Below are 23,912 nucleotides of genomic sequence, written 5' to 3'. Positions count from 1 at the left end.
TAATTTGATAGTGGGCTTTGATAATGTATTCTGTACATTTTTTGTAGCCAGTGCTTCATTTGTATTTAGGACTATCAGCTATATATGGATTATAACTGTGGTTTAATCTAGTCTGTATGTGTATTGCATTACTGTTGGGTTGTTGAAGATGGTCCTTTATCCCAATTTTTTTCTCCAAATTTGTGTATTTTTTAATTTCTACCTTTTTGGGCTGTGTTTTGGGTTTACAAACTCCAGTTAATACATTGTTTTCCACTATAACCAGATGCTATGGTGTTTGCTTTCATTTGCAGAACTAATTTTATTTTGGCTGCAATCACCTGTAGAAGATTGAATAGCTTTGAATATCTGCTGCCTCTGTTGCTTGAAGCCCAATGGCTGGAAGACCACAGGAGCCACCAATGTTTCTTCTTTGTCCCATTGGAACATCAATATTTTGGAATATTTTTTTTTATCATTGGCAAGATGTAGCCCAGTCTGCTATGTGGAAACACTGCTGCCAACCTGCTATTAAAGACATGCATCCACCATTTTTGCTGCCTGCCAGAGTTGCACTGCAGCCCAGCAGGACCAATCGGGACTATAGCTGAAAGCTAGACAGTGGAGCAAGGTAGGCAAATGTATTGGAGGTGCCTCTTGTGGTATTTCTGCGTTTTGTTTTGACTTGATGTTCATGATGCTTTGCTTTCCCTTCACAGATCACCTACTAGTCTGCAATGTTGAAACACTGCTGCCAGCTGTCAAGGTCTACAAAGAGAAACTGTCAACAATTTCATGTTGCCCAATCTGAGGGCAGTAAGGTATTGACAAAGTCCCTGAATCTTGCACGCTATCACATTTTGTTGTCTAGCCAGCAGTTATAAAATGATCCTTACCATCTAGGTACTCACTAGTCCTTGATATGCATAAGTTTGTCTCTCCCCCACATTCTTGTTGCCTGTATAGCTTGACAGTGTCTAGCCATAAAATACGTAACATGTTGTTCTGGTAATCCTGCTGTAAGAACAGTTTCTAATTTCAGCTGTATGGTGGAAGTGGTCTAGTAAATGTGGGAGTGGCTTATAATAATGGGCGTGGTCTTGTTTTTTGGGGGCAGCATTTTTTCCACCAGGACCCCCCCTAGACAAGATTCCTGGGTGCTCCCCTGATGGGCAGTGACGTCATCCGCTCTCCTGACTACGACGACGAGTGTCGCGCGAAGACTACGACGACGAGTGTCGCGCGAAGACTACGACGACGAGTGTCGCGCGAAGACTACGACGACGAGTGTCGCGCGAAGACTACGACGACGAGTGTCGCGCGAAGACTACGACGACGAGTGTCGCGCGAAGACTACGACGACGAGTGTCGCGCGAAGACTACGACGACGAGTGTCGCGCGAAGACTACGACGACGAGTGTCGCGCGAAGACTACGACGACGAGTGTCCGCGCGAAGACTACGACGACGAGTGTCGCGCGAAGACTACGACGACGAGTGTCGCGCGAAGACTACGACGACGAGTGTCGCGCGAAGACTACGACGACGAGTGTCGCGCGAAGACTACGACGACGAGTGTCGCGCGAAGACTACGACGACGAGTGTCGCGCGAAGACTACGACGACGAGTGTCGCGCGAAGACTACGACGACGAGTGTCGCGCGAAGACTACGACGACGAGTGTCGCGCGAAGACTACGACGACGAGTGTCGCGCGAAGACTACGACGACGAGTGTCGCGCGAAGACTACGACGACGAGTGTCGCGCGAAGACTACGACGACGAGTGTCGCGCGAAGACTACGACGACGAGTGTCGCGCGAAGACTACGACGACGAGTGTCGCGCGAAGACTACGACGACGAGTGTCGCGCGAAGACTACGACGACGAGTGTCGCGCGAAGACTACGACGACGAGTGTCCGCGCGAAGACTACGACGACGAGTGTCGCGCGAAGACTACGACGACGAGTGTCGCGCGAAGACTACGACGACGAGTGTCGCGCGAAGACTACGACGACGAGTGTCGCGCGAAGACTACGACGACGAGTGTCGCGCGAAGACTACGACGACGAGTGTCGCGCGAAGACTACGACGACGAGTGTCGCGCGAAGACTACGACGACGAGTGTCGCGCGAAGACTACGACGACGAGTGTCGCGCGAAGACTACGACGACGAGTGTCCGCGCGAAGACTACGACGACGAGTGTCGCGCGAAGACTACGACGACGAGTGTCGCGCGTAATACTACGACGACGAGTGTCGCGCGAAGACTACGACGACGAGTGTCGCGCGAAGACTACGACGACGAGTGTCGCGCGAAGACTACGACGACGAGTGTCGCGCGAAGACTACGACGACGAGTGTCGCGCGAAGACTACGACGACGAGTGTCGCGCGAAGACTACGACGACGAGTGTCGCGCGAAGACTACGACGACGAGTGTCGCGCGAAGACTACGACGACGAGTGTCGCGCGAAGACTACGACGACGAGTGTCGCGCGAAGACTACGACGACGAGTGTCGCGCGAAGACTACGACGACGAGTGTCGCGCGAAGACTACGACGACGAGTGTCGCGCGAAAGACTACGACGACGAGTGTCGCGCGAAGACTACGACGACGAGTGTCGCGCGAAGACTACGACGACGAGTGTCGCGCGAAGACTACGACGACGAGTGTCGCGCGAAGACTACGACGACGAGTGTCGCGCGAAGACTACGACGACGAGTGTCGCGCGAAGACTACGACGACGAGTGTCGCGCGAAGACTACGACGACGAGTGTCGCGCGAAGACTACGACGACGAGTGTCGCGCGAAGACTACGACGACGAGTGTCGCGCGAAGACTACGACGACGAGTGTCGCGCGAAGACTACGACGACGAGTGTCGCGCGAAGACTACGACGACGAGTGTCGCGCGAAGACTACGACGACGAGTGTCGCGCGAAGACTACGACGACGAGTGTCGCGCGAAGACTACGACGACGAGTGTCGCGCGAAGACTACGACGACGAGTGTCGCGCGAAGACTACGACGACGAGTGTCGCGCGAAGACTACGACGACGGTGTCGCGCGGAAGACTACGACGACGAGTGTCGCGCGAAGACTACGACGACGAGTGTCGCGCGAAGACTACGACGACGAGTGTCGCGCGAAGACTACGACGACGAGTGTCGCGCGAAGACTACGACGACGAGTGTCGCGCGAAGACTACGACGACGAGTGTCCGCGCGAAGACTACGACGACGAGTGTCGCGCGAAGAATACGACGACGAGTGTCCGCGCGAAGACTACGACGACGAGTGTCGCGCGAAGACTACGACGACGAGTGTCGCGCGAAGACTACGACGACGAGTGTCGCGCGAAGACTACGACGACGAGGGTCGCGCGAAGACTACGACGACGAGTGTCGCGCGAAGACTACGACGACGAGTGTCGCGCGAAGACTACGACGACGAGTGTCGCGCGAAGACTACGACGACGAGTGTCGCGCGAAGACTACGAAGACGAGTGTCAGGCGCGAAGACTACGACGACGAGTGTCCGCGCGAAGACTACGACGACGAGTGTCGCGCGAAGCTACGACGACGAGTGTCGCGCGAAGACTACGACGACGAGTGTCGCGCGAAGACTACGACGACGAAGTGTCGCGCGAAGACTACGACGACGAGTGTCGCGCGAAGACTACGACGACGAGTGTCGCGCGAAGACTACGACGACGAGTGTCGCGCGAAGACTACGACGACGAGTGTCGCGCGAAGACTACGACGACGAGTGTCGCGCGAAGACTACGACGACGAGTGTCGCGCGAAGACTACGACGACCGAGTGTCGCGCGAAGACTACGACGACGAGTGTCGCGCGAAGACTACGACGACGAGTGTCGCGCGAAGACTACGACGACGAGTGTCGCGCGAAGACTACGACGACGAGTGTCGCGCGAAGACTACGACGACGAGTTGTCGCGCGAAGACTACGACGACGAGTGTCGCGCGAAGACTACGACGACGAGTGTCGCGCGAAGACTACGACGACGAGTGTCGCGCGAAGACTACGACGACGAGTGTCGCGCGAAGACTACGACGACGAGTGTCGCGCGAAGACTACGACGACGAGTGTCGCGCGAAGACTACGACGACGAGTGTCGCGCGAAGACTACGACGACGAGTGTCGCGCGAAGACTACGACGACGAGTGTCGCGCGAAGACTACGACGACGAGTGTCGCGCGAAGAAGACCCGTGTCCGACCGACACGAGTGTCGCGCGAAGACTACGACGACGAGTGTCGCGCGAAGACTACGACGACGAGTGTCGCGCGAAGACTACGACGACGAGTGTCGCGCGAAGACTACGACGACGAGTGTCGCGCGAAGACTACGACGACGAGTGTCGCGCGAAGACTACGACGACGAGTGTCGCGCGAAGACTACGACGACGAGTGTCGCGCGAAGACTACGACGACGAGTGTCGCGCGAAGACTACGACGACGAGTGTCGCGCGAAGACTACGACGACGAGTGTCGCGCGAAGACTACGACGACGAGTGTCGCGCGAAGACTACGACGACGAGTGTCGCGCGAAGACTACGACGACGAGTGTCGCGCGAAGACTACGACGACGAGTGTCGCGCGAAGACTACGACGACGAGTGTCGCGCGAAGACTACGACGACGAGTGTCGCGCGAAGACTACGACGACGAGTGTCGCGCGAAGACTACGACGACGAGTGTCGCGCGAAGACTACGACGACGAGTGTCGCGCGAAGACTACGACGACGAGTGTCGCGCGAAGACTACGACGACGAGTGTCGCGCGAAAGACTACGACGACGAGTGTCGCGCGAAGACTACGACGACGAGTGTCGCGCGAAGACTACGACGACGAGTGTCGCGCGAAGACTACGACGACGAGTGTCGCGCGAAGACTACGACGACGAGTGTCGCGCGAAGACTACGACGACGAGTGTCGCGCGAAGACTACGACGACGAGTGTCGCGCGAAGACTACGACGACGAGTGTCGCGCGAAGACTACGACGACGAGTGTCGCGCGAAGACTACGGACGGGGGACTCGACGAGAGTGTCGCGCGAAGACTACGACGACGAGTGTCGCGCGAAGACTACGACGACGAGTGTCGCGCGAAGACTACGACGACGAGTGTCGCGCGAAGACTACGACGACGAGTGTCGCGCGAAGACTACGACGACGAGTGTCGCGCGAGACTACGACGACGAGTGTCGCGCGAAGACTACGACGACGAAGTGTCGCGCGAAGACTACGACGACGAGTGTCGCGCGAAGACTACGACGACGAGTGTCGCGCGAAGACTACGACGACGAGTGTCGCGCGAAGACTACGACGACGAGTGTCGCGCGAAGACTACGACGACGAGTGTCGCGCGAAGACTACGACGACGAGTGTCGCGCGAAGACTACGACGACGAGTGTCGCGCGAAGACTACGACGACGAGTGTCGCGCGAAGACTACGACGACGAGTGTCGCGCGAAGACTACGACGACGAGTGTCGCGCGAAGACTACGACGACGAGTGTCGCGCGAAGACTACGACGACGAGTGTCGCGCGAAGACTACGACGACGAGTGTCGCGCGAAGACTACGACGACGAGTGTCGCGCGAAGACTACGACGACGAGTGTCGCGCGAAGACTACGACGACGAGTGTCGCGCGAAGACTACGACGACGAGTGTCGCGCGAAGACTACGACGACGAGTGTCGCGCGAAGACTACGACGACGAGTGTCGCGCGAAGACTACCGACGACGAGTGTCGCGCGAAGACTACGACGACGAGTGTCGCGCGAAGACTACGACGACGAGTGTCGCGCGAAGACTACGACGACGAGTGTCGCGCGAAGACTACGACGACGAGTGTCGCGCGAGACTACGACGACGAGTGTCGCGCGAAGACTACGACGACGAGTGTCGCGCGAAGACTACGACGACGAGTGTCGCGCGAAGACTACGACGACGAGTGTCGCGCGAAGACTACGACGACGAGTGTCGCGCGAAGACTACGACGACGAGTGTCGCGCGAAGACTACGACGACGAGTGTCGCGCGAAGACTACGACGACGAGTGTCGCGCGAAGACTACGACGACGAGTGTCGCGCGAAGACTACGACGACGAGTGTCGCGCGAAGACTACGACGACGAGTGTCGCGCGAAGACTACGACGACGAGTGTCGCGCGAAGACTACGACGACGAGTGTCGCGCGAAGACTACGACGACGAGTGTCGCGCGAAGACTACGACGACGAGTGTCGCGCGAAGACTACGACGACGAGTGTCGCGCGAAGACTACGACGACGAGTGTCGCGCGAAGACTACGACGACGAGTGTCGCGCGAAGACTACGACGACGAGTGTCGCGCGAAGACTACGACGACGAGTGTCGCGCGAAGACTACGACGACGAGTGTCGCGCGAAGACTACGACGACGAGTGTCGCGCGAAGGACTACGACGACGAGTGTCGCGCGAAGACTACGACGACGAGTGTCGCGCGAAGACTACGACGACGAGTGTCGCGCGAAGACTACGACGACGAGTTGTCGCGCGAAGACTACGACGACGAGTGTCGCGCGAAGACTACGACGACGAGTGTCGCGCGAAGACTACGACGACGAGTGTCGCGCGAAGACTACGACGACGAGTGTCGCGCGAAGACTACGACGACGAGTGTCGCGCGAAGACTACGACGACGAGTGTCGCGCGAAGACTACGACGACGAGTGTCGCGCGAAGACTACGACGACGAGTGTCGCGCGAAGACTACGACGACGAGTGTCGCGCGAAGACTACGACGACGAGTGTCGCGCGAAGACTACGACGACGAGTGTCGCGCGAAGACTACGACGACGAGTGTCGCGCGAAGACTACGACGACGAGTGTCGCGCGAAGACTACGACGACGAGTGTCGCGCGAAGACTACGACGACGAGTGTCGCGCGAAGACTACGACGACGAGTGTCGCGCGAAGACTACGACGACGAGTGTCGCGCGAAGACTACGACGAGTGTCGCGCGAAGACCTACGACGACGAGTGTCGCGCGAAGACTACGACGACGAGTGTCGCGCGAAGACTACGACGACGAGTGTCGCGCGAAGACTACGCCGACGAGTGTCGCGCGAAGACTACGACGCGAGTGTCGCGCGAAGACTACGACGACGAGTGTCGCGCGAAGACTACGACGACGAGTGTCGCGCGAAGACTACGACGACGAGTGTCGCGCGAAGACTACGACGACGAGTGTCGCGCGAAGACTACGACGACGAGTGTCGCGCGAAGACTACGACGACGAGTGTCGCGCGAAGACTACGACGACGAGTGTCGCGCGAAGACTACGACGACGAGTGTCGCGCGAAGACTACGACGACGAGTGTCGCGCGGAAGACTACGACGACGAGTGTCGCGCGAAGACTACGACGACGAGTGTCGCGCGAAGACTACGACGACGAGTGTCGCGCGAAGACTACGACGACGAGTGTCGCGCGAAGACTACGACGACGAGTGTCGCGCGAAGACTACGACGACGAGTGTCGCGCGAAGACTACGACGACGAGTGTCGCGCGAAGACTACGACGACGAGTGTCGCGCGAAGACTACGACGACGAGTGTCGCGCGAAGACTACGACGACGAGTGTCGCGCGAAGACTACGACGACGAGTGTCGCGCGAAGACTACGACGACGAGTGTCGCGCGAAGACTACGACGACGAGTGTCGCGCGAAGACTACGACGACGAGTGTCGCGCGAAGACTACGACGACGAGTGTCGCGCGAAGACTACGACGACGAGTGTCGCGCGAAGACTACGACGACGAGTGTCGCGCGAAGACTACGACGACGAGTGTCGCGCGAAGACTACGACGACGTGTCGCGCGAAGACTACGACGACGAGTGTCGCGCGAAGACTACGACGACGAGTGTCGCGCGAAGACTACGACGACGAGTGTCGCGCGAAGACTACGACGACGAGTGTCGCGCGAAGACTACGACGACGAGTGTCGCGACGAGTGTCGCGCGAAGACTACGACGACGAGTGTCGCCGCGAAGACTACGACGACGAGTGTCGCGCGAAGACTACGACGACGAGTGTCGCGCGAAGACTACGACGACGAGTGTCGCGCGAAGACTACGACGACGAGTGTCGCGCGAAGACTACGACGACGAGTGTCGCGCGAAGACTACGACGACGAGTGTCGCGCGAAGGACTACGGACGACGAGTGTCGCGCGAAGACTACGACGACGAGTGTCGCGCGAAGACTACGACGACGAGTGTCGCGCGAAGACTACGACGACGAGTGTCGCGCGAAGACTACGACGACGAGTGTCGCGCGAAGACTACGACGACGAGTGTCGCGCGAAGACTACGACGACGAGTGTCGCGCGAAGACTACCGACGACGAGTGTCGCGCGAAGACTACGACGACGAGTGTCGCGCGAAGACTACGACGACGAGTTGTCGCGCGAAGACTACGACGACGAGTGTCGCGCGAAGACTACGACGACGAGTGTCGCGCGGAAGACTACGACGACGAGTGTCGCGCGAAGACTACGACGACGAGTGTCGCGCGAAGACTACGACGACGAGTGTCGCGCGAAGACTACGACGACGAGTGTCGCGCGAAGACTACGCCGACGAGTGTCGCGCGAAGACTACGACGACGAGTGTCGCGCGAAGACTACGACGACGAGTGGTCGCGCGAAGACTACGACGACGAGTGTCGCGCGAAGACTACGACGACGAGTGTCGCGCGAAGACTACGACGACGAGTGTCGCGCGAAGACTACGACGACGAGTGTCGCGCGAAGACTACGACGACGAGTGTCGCGCGAAGACTACGACGACGAGTGTCGCGCGAAGACTACGACGACGAGTGTCGCGCGAAGACTACGACGACGAGTGTCGCGCGAAGACTACGACGACGAGTGTCGCGCGAAGACTACGACGACGAGTGTCGCGCGAAGACTACGACGACGAGTGTCGCGCGAAGACTACGACGACGAGTGTCGCGCGAAGACTACGACGACGAGTGTCGCGCGAAGACTACGACGACGAGTGTCGCGCGAAGACTACGACGACGAGTGTCGCGCGAAGACTACGACGACGAGTGTCGCGCGAAGACTACGACGACGAGTGTCGCGCGAAGACTACGACGACGAGTGTCGCGCGAAGACTACGACGACGAGTGTCGCGCGAAGACTACGACGACGAGTGTCGCGCGAAGACTACGACGACGAGTGTCGCGCGAAGACTACGACGACGAGTGTCGCGCGAAGACTACGACGACGAGTGTCGCGCGAAGACTACGACGACGAGTGTCGCGCGAAGACTACGACGACGAGTGTCGCGCGAAGACTACGACGACGAGTGTCGCGCGAAGACTACGACGACGAGTGTCGCGCGAAGACTACGACGACGAGTGTCGCGCGAAGACTACGACGACGAGTGTCGCGCGAAGACTACGACGACGAGTGTCGCGCGAAGACTACGACGACGAGTGTCGCGCGAAGACTACGACGACGAGTGTCGCGCGAAGACTACGACGAGTGTCGCGCGAAGACTACGACGACGAGTGTCGCGCGAAGACTACGACGACGAGTGTCGCGCGAAGACTACGACGACGAGTGTCGCGCGAAGACTACGACGACGAGTGTCGCGCGAAGACTACGACGACGAGTGTCGCGCGAAGACTACGACGACGAGTGTCGCGCGAAGACTACGACGACGAGTGTCGCGCGAAGACTACGACGACGAGTGTCGCGCGAAGACTACGACGACGAGTGTCGCGCGAAGACTACGACGACGAGTGTCGCGCGAAGACTACGACGACGAGTGTCGCGCGAAGACTACGGACGAGTGTCGCGCGAAGACGACGAGTGTCGCGCGAAGACGACGAGTGTCGCGCGAAGACGACGAGTGTCGCGCGAAGACGACGAGTGTCGCGCGAAGACGACGAGTGTCGCGCGAAGACGACGAGTGTCGCGCGAAGACGACGAGTGTCGCGCGAAGACGACGAGTGTCGCGCGAAGACGACGAGTGTCGCGCGAAGACGACGAGTGTCGCGCGACGACGACGAGTGTCGCGCGACGACGACGAGTGTCGCGCGACGACGACGAGTGTCGCGCGACGACGACGAGTGTCGCGCGAAGACGACGACGACGAGTGTCGCGCGAAGACGACGACGACGACGACGAGTGCCGCTCTCATCCCGGATGGTGGACATCCCCTTACAGCTCTCCTATCAGAGTGGGGCGCCCGACACCCCAGCCGAGGATCCCGACACCCAGGATACGCTGGAGGAGAACACAAGCCTCCGTGCCCAGGTGAGACGCTGCGGTGCATGCTGGGGGTTGTCGCGCGAAGACTACGACGACGAGTGTCGTCGTGCGAAGACTACGAGAGGCGGGGCGGAGGATAGGTGTGTAGGGGGAGGGGCTGGCAGTATATAAAGGATCCCCTGTGGCTCCTGGTCACAGTGATGTCTCCCAGAAAGGACGCGGAGCAGTTGATGCAGGTTCTCACTATGGTGCCCCTCACTGACTCCCCGTCTCCGGCCAGTGCTCCGCTCTCATCCCGGATGGTGGACATCCCCTTACAGCTCTCCTATCAGAGTGGGGCGCCCGACACCCCAGCCGAGGATCCCGACACCCAGGATACGCTGGAGGAGAACACAAGCCTCCGTGCCCAGGTGAGACGCTGCGGTGCATGCTGGGGGTTGTCGCGCGAAGACTACGACGACGAGTGTCGTCGTGCGAAGACTACGAGAGGCGGGGCGGAGGATAGGTGTGTAGGGGGAGGGGCTGGCAGTATATAAAGGATCCCCTGTGGCTCCTGGTCACAGTGATGTCTCCCAGAAAGGACGCGGAGCAGTTGATGCAGGTTCTCACTATGGTGCCCCTCACTGACTCCCCGTCTCCGGCCAGTGCTCCGCTCTCATCCCGGATGGTGGACATCCCCTTACAGCTCTCCTATCAGAGTGGGGCGCCCGACACCCCAGCCGAGGATCCCGACACCCAGGATACGCTGGAGGAGAACACAAGCCTCCGTGCCCAGGTGAGACGCTGCGGTGCATGCTGGGGGTTGTCGCGCGAAGACTACGACGACGAGTGTCGTCGTGCGAAGACTACGAGAGGCGGGGCGGAGGATAGGTGTGTAGGGGGAGGGGCTGGCAGTATATAAAGGTTCCCCTGTGGCTCCTGGTCACAGTGATGTCTCCCAGAAAGGACGCGGAGCGGTTGATGCAGGTTCTCACTATGGTGCCCCTCACTGACTCCCCGTCTCCGGCCAGTGCTCCGCTCTCATCCCGGATGGTGGACATCCCCTTACAGCTCTCCTATCAGAGTGGGGCGCCCGACACCCCAGCCGAGGATCCCGACACCCAGGATACGCTGGAGGAGAACACAAGCCTCCGTGCCCAGGTGAGACGCTGCGGTGCATGCTGGGGGTTGTAGTGCTCCTCGCCCCATGCGGTAGGTGTCTGCGGTGTCGCGTGCTGGAGTGTGTAGTGCGACACCCCGCGACGAGTGTGTTGCCGGCGTTGCACGACGCTCAGTGACGAGCGTGTCGTTGTCGCGCGACAAGTGTGCCGTCGTCGTCGCACGGGTGTGTCGCGTGACACCCAGCTGCTCGGAATGGGCGCTGCCGGCAACAGCATGGATGGCGCACTGTGATGGGGGAGCTGTGGATGACACTGTTATGGATGATCTGTGGGGTTGCCCAGACGGCTAGGCCCTTCACAGTAGTTATTAACCCCATTCACTGAATGGGACCTGCTGAAATGGGTTAATAACGACGAGCGCGTCGTCGTAGTTGTCGCGCGAAGACTACGAGTGTGTCGTCGTAGTTGTCGCGCGAAGACTGACCAGGAGCCACAGGGGAATCTTTATATACTGCTAGCCCCTCCCCCTACACACCCATCCTCCGCCACGCCTCTCGTAGTCTTCGCGCGTCGACACACTCGTCGTCGTAGCGCGAAGACTATGACGACGAGTGTGACCAGAAGCCACAGTGAAGACTACGACGACGAGTGTGTCGTCGCGCGAAGACTACGACGACGAGTGTGTAGTCGTCACGCGAAAACGACGAGAGGCGGGGGGAGGATGGGTGTGTAGGGGGAGGGGCTGGCAGTATATAAAGATTCCCCTGTGGCTCCTGGTCACAGTGATGTCTCCCAGAAAGGACGCAGAGCGGTTGATGCAGGTTCTCACTATGGTGTCCCTTACTGACTCCCCGTCTCCGGCCAGTGCTCCGCTCTCATCCCGGATGGTGGACATCCCCTTACAGCTCTCCTATCAGAGTGGGGCGCCCGACACCCCAGCCGAGGATCCCGACACCCAGGATACGCTGGAGGAGAACACAAGCCTCCGTGCCCAGGTGAGACGCTGCGGTGCATGCTGGGGGTTGTCGCGCGAAGACTACGACGACGAGTGTCGTCGTGCGAAGACTACGAGAGGCGGGGCGGAGGATAGGTGTGTAGGGGGAGGGGCTGGCAGTATATAAAGGATCCCCTGTGGCTCCTGGTCACAGTGATGTCTCCCAGAAAGGACGCGGAGCAGTTGATGCAGGTTCTCACTATGGTGCCCCTCACTGACTCCCCGTCTCCGGCCAGTGCTCCGCTCTCATCCCGGATGGTGGACATCCCCTTACAGCTCTCCTATCAGAGTGGGGCGCCCGACACCCCAGCCGAGGATCCCGACACCCAGGATACGCTGGAGGAGAACACAAGCCTCCGTGCCCAGGTGAGACGCTGCGGTGCATGCTGGGGGTTGTCGCGCGAAGACTACGACGACGAGTGTCGTCGTGCGAAGACTACGAGAGGCGGGGCGGAGGATAGGTGTGTAGGGGGAGGGGCTGGCAGTATATAAAGGTTCCCCTGTGGCTCCTGGTCACAGTGATGTCTCCCAGAAAGGACGCGGAGCGGTTGATGCAGGTTCTCACTATGGTGCCCCTCACTGACTCCCCGTCTCCGGCCAGTGCTCCGCTCTCATCCCGGATGGTGGACATCCCCTTACAGCTCTCCTATCAGAGTGGGGCGCCCGACACCCCAGCCGAGGATCCCGACACCCAGGATACGCTGGAGGAGAACACAAGCCTCCGTGCCCAGGTGAGACGCTGCGGTGCATGCTGGGGGTTGTAGTGCTCCTCGCCCCATGCGGTAGGTGTCTGCGGTGTCGCGTGCTGGAGTGTGTAGTGCGACACCCCGCGACGAGTGTGTTGCCGGCGTTGCACGACGCTCAGTGACGAGCGTGTCGTTGTCGCGCGACAAGTGTGCCGTCGTCGTCGCACGGGTGTGTCGCGTGACACCCAGCTGCTCGGAATGGGCGCTGCCGGCAACAGCATGGATGGCGCACTGTGATGGGGGAGCTGTGGATGACACTGTTATGGATGATCTGTGGGGTTGCCCAGACGGCTAGGCCCTTCACAGTAGTTATTAACCCCATTCACTGAATGGGACCTGCTGAAATGGGTTAATAACGACGAGCGCGTCGTCGTAGTTGTCGCGCGAAGACTACGAGTGTGTCGTCGTAGTTGTCGCGCGAAGACTGACCAGGAGCCACAGGGGAATCTTTATATACTGCTAGCCCCTCCCCCTACACACCCATCCTCCGCCACGCCTCTCGTAGTCTTCGCGCGTCGACACACTCGTCGTCGTAGCGCGAAGACTATGACGACGAGTGTGACCAGAAGCCACAGTGAAGACTACGACGACGAGTGTGTCGTCGCGCGAAGACTACGACGACGAGTGTGTAGTCGTCACGCGAAAACGACGAGAGGCGGGGGGAGGATGGGTGTGTAGGGGGAGGGGCTGGCAGTATATAAAGATTCCCCTGTGGCTCCTGGTCACAGTGATGTCTCCCAGAAAGGACGCAGAGCGGTTGATGCAGGTTCTCACTATGGTGTCCCTTACTGACTCCCCGTCTCCGGCCAGTGCTCCGCTCTCATCCCGGATGGTGGACATCCCCTTACAGCTATCCTATCAGAGTGGGGCGCCCGACACCGCATGGATTGCGCACTGTGATGGGGGAGCTGTGGATGACACTGTTATGGATGATCTGTGGGGTTGCCCAGACGGCTAGGCCCTTCACAGTAGTTATTAACCCCATTCAGCAGTCCCCCATTCACTGAATGGGACCTGCTGAAATGGGTTAATAACAACGAGCGTGTCGTCGTAGTTGTCGCGCGAAGACTACGAGTGTGTCGTCGTAGTTGTCGCGCGAAGACTACGACGACCAGTGTGTCGTCGTAGTTGTCGCGCGAAGACTGTGACCAGGGGACACAGTCATCACTGTGACCAGGAGCCACAGGGGAATCTTTATATACTGCCAGCCCCTCCCCCTACACACCCATCCTCCACCCCGCCTCTCGTCGTTGTAGTCTTCGCGCGACGGCACACTCGTCGTCGTAGTCTTCGCGCGACGGCACACTCGTTGTCGTAGCGCGAAGACTACGACGACGAGTGTGACCAGAAGCCACAGTGAAGACTACGACGACGAGTGTGTCGTTGCGCGAAAACTACGACGACGAGTGTGTCGTCGTAGTCGTCGCGCGAAAACGACGAGAGGCGGGGGGGAGGATGGGTGTGTAGGGGGGAGGGGCTGGCAGTATATAAAGGTTCCCCTGTGGCTCCTGGTCACAGTGATGTCTCCCAGAAAGGACGCGGAGCGGTTGATGCAGGTTCTCACTATGGTGCCCCTTACTGACTCCCCGTCTCCGGCCAGTGCTCCGCTCTCATCCCGGATGGTGGACGTCCCCTTACAGCTCTCCTATCAGAGTGGGGCGCCCGACACCCCAGCCGAGGAGCCCGACACCCAGGATACGCTGGAGGAGAACACAAGCCTCCGTGCCCAGGTGAGACGCTGCGGTGCATGCTGGGGGTTGTAGTGCTCCTCGCCCCATGCGGTAGGTGTCTGCGGTGTCGCGTGCTGGAGTGTGTAGTGCGACACCCCGCGGTGAGTGTGTTGCCGGCGTTGCACGACGCCCAATGACGAGCATGTTGTTGTCGCGCGACACCCCGCGACAAGTGTGCCGTCGTCGCGCGGGTGTGTCGCGTGACACCCCGCTGCTCGGAATGGGCGCACTGTGATGGGGGAGCTGTGGATGACACTGTTATGGATGATCTGTGGGGTTGCCCAGACGGCTAGGCACTTCACAGTAGTTATTAACCCCATTCAGCAGTCCCCCATTCACTGAATGGGACCTGCTGAAATGGGTTAATAACGACAAGCGTGTCGTCGTAGTTGTCGCGCGAAGACGACGAGTGTGTCGTTGTAGTGCGGACCAAGTTGTGCGTTCCATTGCCACCATTAATTATGGCGTACAATGTAGTGGGTAGGGTAAATAAAAAATCCAAATGTAGCAATTTGGGGGGGGGGAAAATGCAATTCCTCCACCGTCTTGCGGGTTTTGTTACCACGGCTAATTATCTGCGGCACAACTAACCCATGCCCTTCGTTCTCTGGGTCAGTACGATTACAACGACACCTCATATGTATAGTTTTTTTTTTGTCTAAATAGTGTAAAAATAAATGTAAACTTAGAAAAAAAAATAGATTATTTTTTTACATCACCATATTCTGACCCCCATAACTTTTTTATACTTATGTCTATTGAGCTGTTTAGGGGCTCATTTTTTGCAGGACAATCCGTAGTTTTTATTGATACTATTGTGGACTGTGTCTGACTTTTTGATCAAATTATATTACATTTTTTTGGGTAAGAGAAACAATGAAAAAATGGCAAATCGCCCATTTTGACCCCTTGTTTTTTGTTAGGCCATTCACCGTCTTTGACATTTTTGAAATAGTACGGGCGTTTTTGGTCAAGGTGATGCCCATGATGTTTATATTTATTGTTATTTAGGTATTTTTATTATAGGGAAAGGGCGGGGGAGATTTAAACTTTTATGTTTTTAACCATTTTTTAATATTTTGTAATTTTTAAGCTCGTATACATGCCATGACTCCCGCTGCACGTGCAAGTGGGCACCTTGTTTTCACATCGCTGGTAGCGAAGGGGTTAAAGAGTTAAATGAATTTGGGCCAGTGATCTGGCACTGCCAACATATCCCAGCCAGATATCATTTAACCCCTTAAAAACATCAGTTATTCAAACCAGTGAAAAGTCTGCCCGCTGTGATGCCAGTTTTCATGCCCAAAACCTGTTGAGGCCAGGCTGAACTCCACTGTATCTGATGCAGGGGCGTCGCCCTCTGATGGCAGTGCCAGATCACTGGCCCGAACTCATATAATTCTTTAAATCACGCTTTATAAAGTAAGAAAAAAATAGACTTATTAGGCATCGCTGCGTCCGTAATGATCTGCTCTATAAAAATATCTACTGTTCTACTCTACAGGTAAATGCTGTTAAAACAGCCATTTTTAGTCACTTTGCCTTGTAATAGATTTGTTAAAAGCGATCAAACATTGTATGTTCCCCATAACAGAACCAATGATAAAGCTCCGCTGAGAGAACAATACAATGTATGGTTGTCAGAAAATGGCTGCACTGATCAATAACGTGGTGTCCGTAAACTGTGGCACTAAAATCTGCCCTCCAAAAACCATATGGCGCTCCTTCTCTTCTGATACCCGCCCTGTGCCCATACAACAATTTAAGACTACATATGGGGAGTTGTCGTGTTCAGAGGAAAATGCTTAACAAAATGTGTGGTGCTTTCTCTCCCTTTACCCCTTGTGTAAATGAAAAATGGGGGCTTATGCAACATTTTATTGGAAGAAATTAAAATTTTCATTTTCACACCCAAGTGTTTCTAAATTCTATTAAAGTGGTCAGTACACCCCAATAAGTTCTTTGAGGGGTATAGGTTTCAAAATGGGGTCATTCTTTGGGGGATTCTACTGTACGGGTACCTTTAGTGTGTCTTCAAATGTTACATGGGGCCAAAAGTCATTCCAGCAAAATTTGCCCTCCAAAAACCATCTGGCGCTCCTTCCCTTCTGCGCCCTGCTGTGTGCCCACACACCTGGAGTGCTGGAGGTTGCTGACCTCTGTCTTAGGCCATATGACTGTGACATCATATGGCCTAGGAAAATCTGGAGGGAGGCCGGTGCCTTCTAAAACAGCTGATGGGCGGGGGTCCCGGGTGTCAGACCCCCCTGATCAGATACTGATGACCTGTCCAGAGTTACATAGCAGTGAATGAGCTGACTCCCTTTAACTGTTTGACCTTTAACCTTTTTATACCACTTTTTTAGAAGGTGGGATGACCAAAATCACCCCAATACTGACCTGTTTTTTTCTTTTTCTTTGTGGCGTTAACCATGGGGGTTGTGGAAGAATCGTCGGGGGTCTGCCCATTCATCCAGACCTGTAAAGGGAAGAGGACTTACCTGCTTCCCGCTCCTTCTCCAGGCCTGCGATGCTTCGCGGAGATACCTTGATGTCAGCATCCGGTTTGACATCTCCGCAGCCGATCACTGGCTGCAGCGGTGTCTCGATCCACTTGCATCATGACAAATGGTCACATGACACAATGGGATCTGCTCTCCGCTGCGGCCAGTGATCGGCTGCGAGATGTCCAACCGGATGCTGACATTGAGATATCCCCGCAGAGCATCGCAGGCCTGGAGAAGGAGCGGGACGCAGGTAAGTCATCTATTCTTCACAGGTCCGGGCGACGGGGGGCGTTCTGCGGTTTTTATGGCAGATTTCGTGCTTGCAACACAAAGGTGAAATGAGCTTGTAAGACATGAGCGCAGCGCGTCTGGATGTGCGCGCCCGTCCAGAAGCACATGGGAATATTGATGTGACGGGGCGGCCTCTGACAACTGTAACAAAACCTCAGAACTGGGTGACGTGAGCTCTGTCTCTAAACAAACGTTCCAAGATCTCTGCTTAATTGGGAATTTTGACACAAGTGAATCTTTTGATAGATGGGGGGCGCCCTCCACCGCCTGGTGCCGTGTTCGCACTATGAAGTTGCTGACTGCTGTTATTACACTTCACAGGGTCGATGGCGGTGCCTGAAACGTGCGAGAGATCTGTGTCAGAACCGCCTGGTGCAGATGGCGATCAGTCTCATCGTGGTCGCAGTCCTTGGAGTAGTCCTTGGAGGTATCTTCTCTCGTGTTATCGGTGAGGCTTTCTATGAATGTTGTACATTACATATCACCTGTTGCACATCTTGTCCTAAAAATGGGTCACCACTGTAAAGTCCCACCATACTTTGTGCATTTTTCTGCCATCCCAAGATAAGCGGCGCCTGAGGAGGACCCTTACCTGATATTTGTCTCCTAGGCCCCTGCCGTCCTGTATCTCCCTCCTGCCCCAATAAGTGGATGAGGTCTGAAGGGAAATGCTACTTTATATCCCGGGAAACCAACGACTGGAACTCCAGGCTGGAATTCTGCCGATCAGAAGGAGGAACACTGCTGACCATGGATAATGAGACGCAGGTAACAGGAGACGTGAGGGGTTGCATGAAGTGATGACACTGCTGGACTCGACAGCCGGTTTCCTATGCTGTATTAGTGGCATTGCAGTGTGTACACATCAGTCTACAGAAGGTGCAGTTGGCGCCACCTTCTGATGGTCATTTGTAAAGTCCTGCTGTACATCTCCCATCTGTAATTCTTTGTTGGGGGTTGGATATGGTGGCTGCCCTCAGAGCTGCTTGGCCCATTTTCTGTTGGTGGGGTGGGTTGTTAGATCCTCATGACTGAGTCAGATCTACCTGGTCTCTACAGTATCGGTGAATTAAGAGGGTCAGATGCCCTTGGTTCCTCTTCTGCTGTGGGGGAAGGGGGCATCGGATCTGCTTGGCCTCACCTGTGATGTGGAGAGGGGGAGGTCAGATTCATTAGGCCTCTGTGGATTGGGGGTAGTGGAAAAACAACTTGGTCCCATTTCTGTTAGAGGGCCGCGGATGGATGAGGGGCGTTACATCACTCTGTATGACACGCTTGTTTTTCTTCACAGGAAGATATAAAGACTCTCTCTAACCTGACCGGGGAATACTGGGTCGGCCTGAAAAAGGAAGGAGGAGAGTGGAAGCAGATGGATGGTTCAGTGTGGACGGGACCCATAGAGTGAGTGACCACAAGAAGTGAGACGGCTGCATCGTCTCGTGGGGTAACTGGCCCATCGCTCCACCTGACCGGCCCTACTGGGGATAAGGAAGGCAGCACGGGATCTTCATTGCCGAGTGGAGGGAAAGCCTTACTCCATGGTGATCATATCCAGTAGCACAATGTTTTGGCCTCAGTGAAACCTTGCCTCACGGGATGTCATCGCTGTGGATTAAAGTTTTCCTTCTACTTGGTGATGAAGACCATGTGCTGCCTTCATTTACCTTTTTTGATCCTTCATTGGGAGTCAGTGGACCCGGCTCCATTGGGCGTGCACCGGCCATCTCTAGGAGTACGGTCCGATTTGACTGTCTGAATATTTGGCCCTACTGGCGAGTCAGACCAAGGCCTTGTGCACGTGACCGTGTTCCTGTGTCCATTCTGCAAATTGTACAACATGTCCTGTTCTGGGGTGCAAAATGCGAACCATGGAAGTCAATTGATCATTAAAAAAATGCGGACTACGCATGGACTGTATCCGTATTTTGCAGATCTTGAAAGCTGCCATATTGGATCAAGGGCAAATTTTCCAAATAGGAAGGGGGTCATGTAGCATCTGAGAGTCAACCCCGTCTCACCATCATTTAATATGACTTTCCACCGAGCCGCAGTCCAGAACAATAATGTAATTCCCGCTCTGGACTGTAACGGTCTCTTAAGACGGTATTACACCAGACGATTGTCGGCCAGATCATTGCTGACCAGGAACGCTCATTAGCGATGTTCTGCCTGTGTAATACTGCCGCCGAATACCCGATGAATGAGCAATTATAATCTTTTAGCTGGATTAAAAAAATCTTAATTTGCCGGTGGCAGATCGTGCTAATCGTGGTCTACTGCTGGCAATGATCCTGTATGAGGTGGCATACTGTGGAGGAGATCACCGCATGTAATAACAGTAACTACAAGCAGGCGATTGCCAGGCAGGAACACTTCCTTTCTTACAATCGCCTGGATGGTCTGCCGGAGTAATACAGCCTCACCAGGAGTGCGTTTCTCTCTCCGCTCTAGCATTGTCCTTCCATAGTAGTAGATTTTGAAAAACCGTTTCCACTCCTGATTGGTGATGAATCATGTTGTGTTACTGACCACATCTTCTCCGTCTCTCGTAGGTATGATGGCCCCCAGTTGAGCTGCTGTGTGTTGGATTCTGGGAGATATTTGGCCTTTGCTTGTTCAACTCATAGGCCCTGGATCTGTGTGAAGTCTGCGGTCGCTGGGATCAGTAACGCAGGGAGCACAGACCGTGATCATCAGGGTCGCCTCTCTGTATGCTGACCGGCCGGGATGGCCGCGGGGTCGCCTCTCTGTATGCTGACCGGCCGGGATTGCCGCAGTGTCGCCTCTCTGTATGCTGACCGGCCGGGATTGCCGCAGGGTCGCCTCTCTGTATGCTGACCGGCCGGGATGTCCGCAGGGTCGCCTCTCTGTATGCTGACCGGCCGGGATGTCCGCAGGGTCGCCTCTCTGTATGCTGACCGGCCGGGATTGCCGCAGGGTCGCCTCTCTGTATGCTGACCGGCCGGGATTGCCGCAGGGTCGCCTCTCTGTATGCTGACCGGCCGGCATGTCCGCGGGGTCGCCTCTCTGTATGCTGACCGGCCAGGATTGCCGCAGGGTCGCCTCTCTGTATGCTGACCGGCCGGGATTGCCGCAGGGTCGCCTCTCTGTATGCTGACCGGCCGGGATGTCCGCGGGGTCGCCTCTCTGTATGCTGACCGGCCGGGATGTCCGCAGGATCGCCTCTCTGTATGCTGACCAGCCGGGATCACTGCGCAGTTAATGATTTTAGAGTTAGAAAGCTTATCCTGTCATGTGACTCATCTTAAGGAATCGGGCTTTGGAGAGGAGGCAGGACCTCTTCTTTAGACTTTGAGGAGACAGCACACGTTCGCCCCCCACCACCATTCTGAGCCCTGACCCTGTTACAGCACTGAGCTCCTCGTAGGATCCGTGATCCAGAGAAATAACTGCACACGTTCTGTACGACCACGAGCTGAGTGCGGTCAAGATTTTATTCAATGAAATGGATTTGATTTTTAGTATTTTTGTATTAGACTTTGACCCATTCATGACATCAGGCTTACATGCTGGGTCTTTATAGATAGTGCCTGCTCAACAGTCGCCTGGTGCCGGCTATTTTACAATCGTTGAATGGATTTTTAACCCTTCAGAGGTCGTGATCAGGGCATTTGTGTGCCTTCTGAAGACTGAGGCCTGCCACAGCACTGTTCCTACCTGGCCCTGCTCGTGGCGTACACTGATTCTCCCATAGACTGCAGTAGTAAGTCATTGCAGTCTATGGTGCAAATGATTGCTTGTTAAAGTCTTCTAGGGGGACTTAAAAGAGATGTATTGAAAAAAAGTTTTAAATATTAAAAATATAAAAAATAAATAGAATGATCCTTTCCACATCGCAACATGCCTGAACTAATTAAATACCCAAGTATTCATCCAGAATAGTGTACCCGAAAGCAATCAGAATGGACGATTTGCCGTTGTTTGGTCAGTTCACCCCCCCCCCCCCCAAATGAGTAAAAACTACAAGATCAGCCATAAAAAATGAGCCTTCATTCAGCTCCGCAGATATTCCAACCGCCATAACTTTAGATTCATATGATGACGATGCAAAACATGTCCGTTACCGCATGGGGATGCTGTAAAAACAAAACCCATAATACTGTGGTGGGATAGTCCCCCCCCCCCCAAATTCCAGTCCATATGTATTTTTAAGCTTTCCACTGTATCACATGCATATAAAATGATGCCATTAGAAAGCGAAATTCGTTCTGAGAAAATAAAAAAAACAGGCCCACCTACGGCTTTGTGAACGGATCAATCAAGTTATGGCCAATATCAGGGGGTCTGCTCCGGGACTTACCTGGGTCTGATTTCTGGAGGTGTTCCTGTGCCAACCAGACCCCCGATGCAATGGAGGAAACCTACCTGTGCCTGTAATATCTCTGTCTATACTAATAAAAGGTCTGAGCACATGGCGCCTTTCTATGGTCGGTCTCCTGTTTCTTTGAGTGTCTGATATCTGTGCACCTGCCGGACATGGACCTGAGGTGTGACACCAGCATGAAGATCAGTATAAGAAGCGATGGAAGGGGTGGAAGCAGTGAGTTATAAAGGAGCCGTGAATCTTGTGTTTTATCCTTCTGGGAAGCGTTGCACTGCAGTCTCGCCTACCAGCGGAGGAGAGGTGGGAACTTCCAGGATGGAGAAGCAGACAGCAGTCCATAGTGTGGATGGTGCTGACCTCTAGTGGCCAAATGAGGTTCTGTATTTAATACTGTTATACACTGACGATTGTGAGAGAGAGATTTTATTTATTATACAGTGCATATAATAGGCAAATAGGCCCTAATTTTTTTACACTTTCACACTACACAAGGCTTTTCAACATACAGTGGATATAAAAAGTCTACACACCCCTGATAAAATGTCAGGTTTCTAACCACGATAAATCATTTCAAAACTTTTTCCACCTTTAATGTGACCTATAAACTGTACAACTCAATTGAAAAACAAACTGAAATCTTTTAGGTGGAGGGAAGAAAACAAAAAATAAAAATAAAATCATGGAAAATTTCAGCCCGCACAACCCCTAGCAGGTGCAGATTGCTATGGCGAAATAAAGATATAAATGTAAAAACACAAAATGCAATCGCACACTGCAACCAGCACTCTGCCTTGCCTTTATGCTGGATGTTGAATAAGGCATTGGTGTACATTTTGGCCAAAGCGTAATAAGCCACTCACCATGTCAAGGTTGCTTGGCATGCATGCTGTACCCGCGCTCCCTGGACTTTATGTGGCTGTCATGGCCCATAAAAGGTAGGAACTAGTGTTAGGGACCACTCATGAAGGCAACCTTGACGCGGTGAGTGGCTTATTACGCTTTGGCCAAAATGTACACCAATGCCTTATTCAACATCCAGCATAAAGGCAGGGCAGAGTGCTGGTTGCAGTGTGCGATTGCATTTTGTGTTTTTACAAAAATAAAATCATGTTGTTGCATAAGTGTGCACACCCTCTTATAACTGACTTGGCACCCCAGACCATCACTGACTGTGGGTACTTGACACTGGACTTCAGGCATTTTGGCATTTCCCTCTCCCCAGTCTTCCTCCAGACTCTGGCACCTTGATTTCCGAATGACATGCAACAGTCCAGTGCTGCTTCTCTGTAGCCCAGGTCAGGCGCTTCTGCCGCTGTTTCTGGGGAATGCGGCACCTGTAGCCCATTTCCTGCACACGCCTGTACACGGGGGCTCTGGATGTTTCTACTCCAGACTCAGTCCACTGCTTCCGCAGGTCCCCCAAGGTCTGGAATCGGTCCTTCTCCACAGTCTTCCTCAGGGTCCGGTCACCTCTTCTCGTTGTGCAGCGTTTTCTGCCACACTTTTTCCTTCCCACAGACTTCCCACTGAGGTGCCTTGATACAGCACTCTGGGAACAGCCTATTCGTTCAGAAATTTCTTTCTGTGTCTTACCCTCTTGCTTGAGGGTGTCAATGATGGCCTTCTGGACAGCAGTCAGGTCGGCAGTCTTACCCATGATTGCGGTTTTGAGTAATGAACCAGGCTGGGAGTTTTTAAAAGCCTCAGGAATCTTTTGCAGGTGTTTAGAGTTAATTAGTTGATTCAGATGATTAGGTTAATAGCTCGTTTAGAGAACCTTTTCATGATATGCTAATTTTTTTAGATAGGAATTTGGGGTTTTCATGAGCTGTATGCCAAAATCATCAATATTAAAGCAATAAAAGGCTTGAACTACTTCAGTTGTGTGTAATGAATCTAAAATATATGAAAGTCTAATGTTTATCAGTACATTAC

General features: G+C 55.2%; 1 protein-coding gene across 5 annotated transcripts in view; it reads left to right on the top strand.

The window, feature by feature from the left end:
• LOC122933884 (C-type lectin domain family 2 member B-like) overlaps positions 1 to 22,080 on the top strand; it is a 28,737-nt gene extending 6,657 nt beyond the window's left edge. For 2 of the 5 annotated variants that reach the window (XM_044288986.1, XM_044288985.1), the window contains exons 4-9: positions 294 to 610; positions 699 to 800; positions 17,954 to 18,080; positions 18,243 to 18,400; positions 18,924 to 19,033; positions 20,185 to 22,080. In XM_044288986.1, the coding sequence (XP_044144921.1) occupies positions 717 to 800; positions 17,954 to 18,080; positions 18,243 to 18,400; positions 18,924 to 19,033; positions 20,185 to 20,350 (645 nt within the window). In that variant the 5' untranslated portion in view covers positions 294 to 610; positions 699 to 716 and the 3' untranslated portion in view covers positions 20,351 to 22,080. Of the gene's footprint in view, positions 1 to 293; positions 611 to 698; positions 801 to 14,554; positions 14,835 to 17,953; positions 18,081 to 18,242; positions 18,401 to 18,923; positions 19,034 to 20,184 lie in introns of those variants that run through there. The other 3 variants (XM_044288987.1, XM_044288984.1, XM_044288983.1) reach the window with 3 other exon arrangements.
• The last annotated feature ends 1,832 nt before the right edge of the window (positions 22,081 to 23,912 follow it).

The sequence above is a fragment of the Bufo gargarizans genome, chromosome 4 (genome assembly GCF_014858855.1).
Source record: "Bufo gargarizans isolate SCDJY-AF-19 chromosome 4, ASM1485885v1, whole genome shotgun sequence".
In the NCBI taxonomy this organism is placed as follows: domain Eukaryota; kingdom Metazoa; phylum Chordata; class Amphibia; order Anura; family Bufonidae; genus Bufo; species Bufo gargarizans.
Note: the sequence above shows the minus strand (reverse complement) of the source record. Positions and strands in the feature narration are given on the sequence as shown.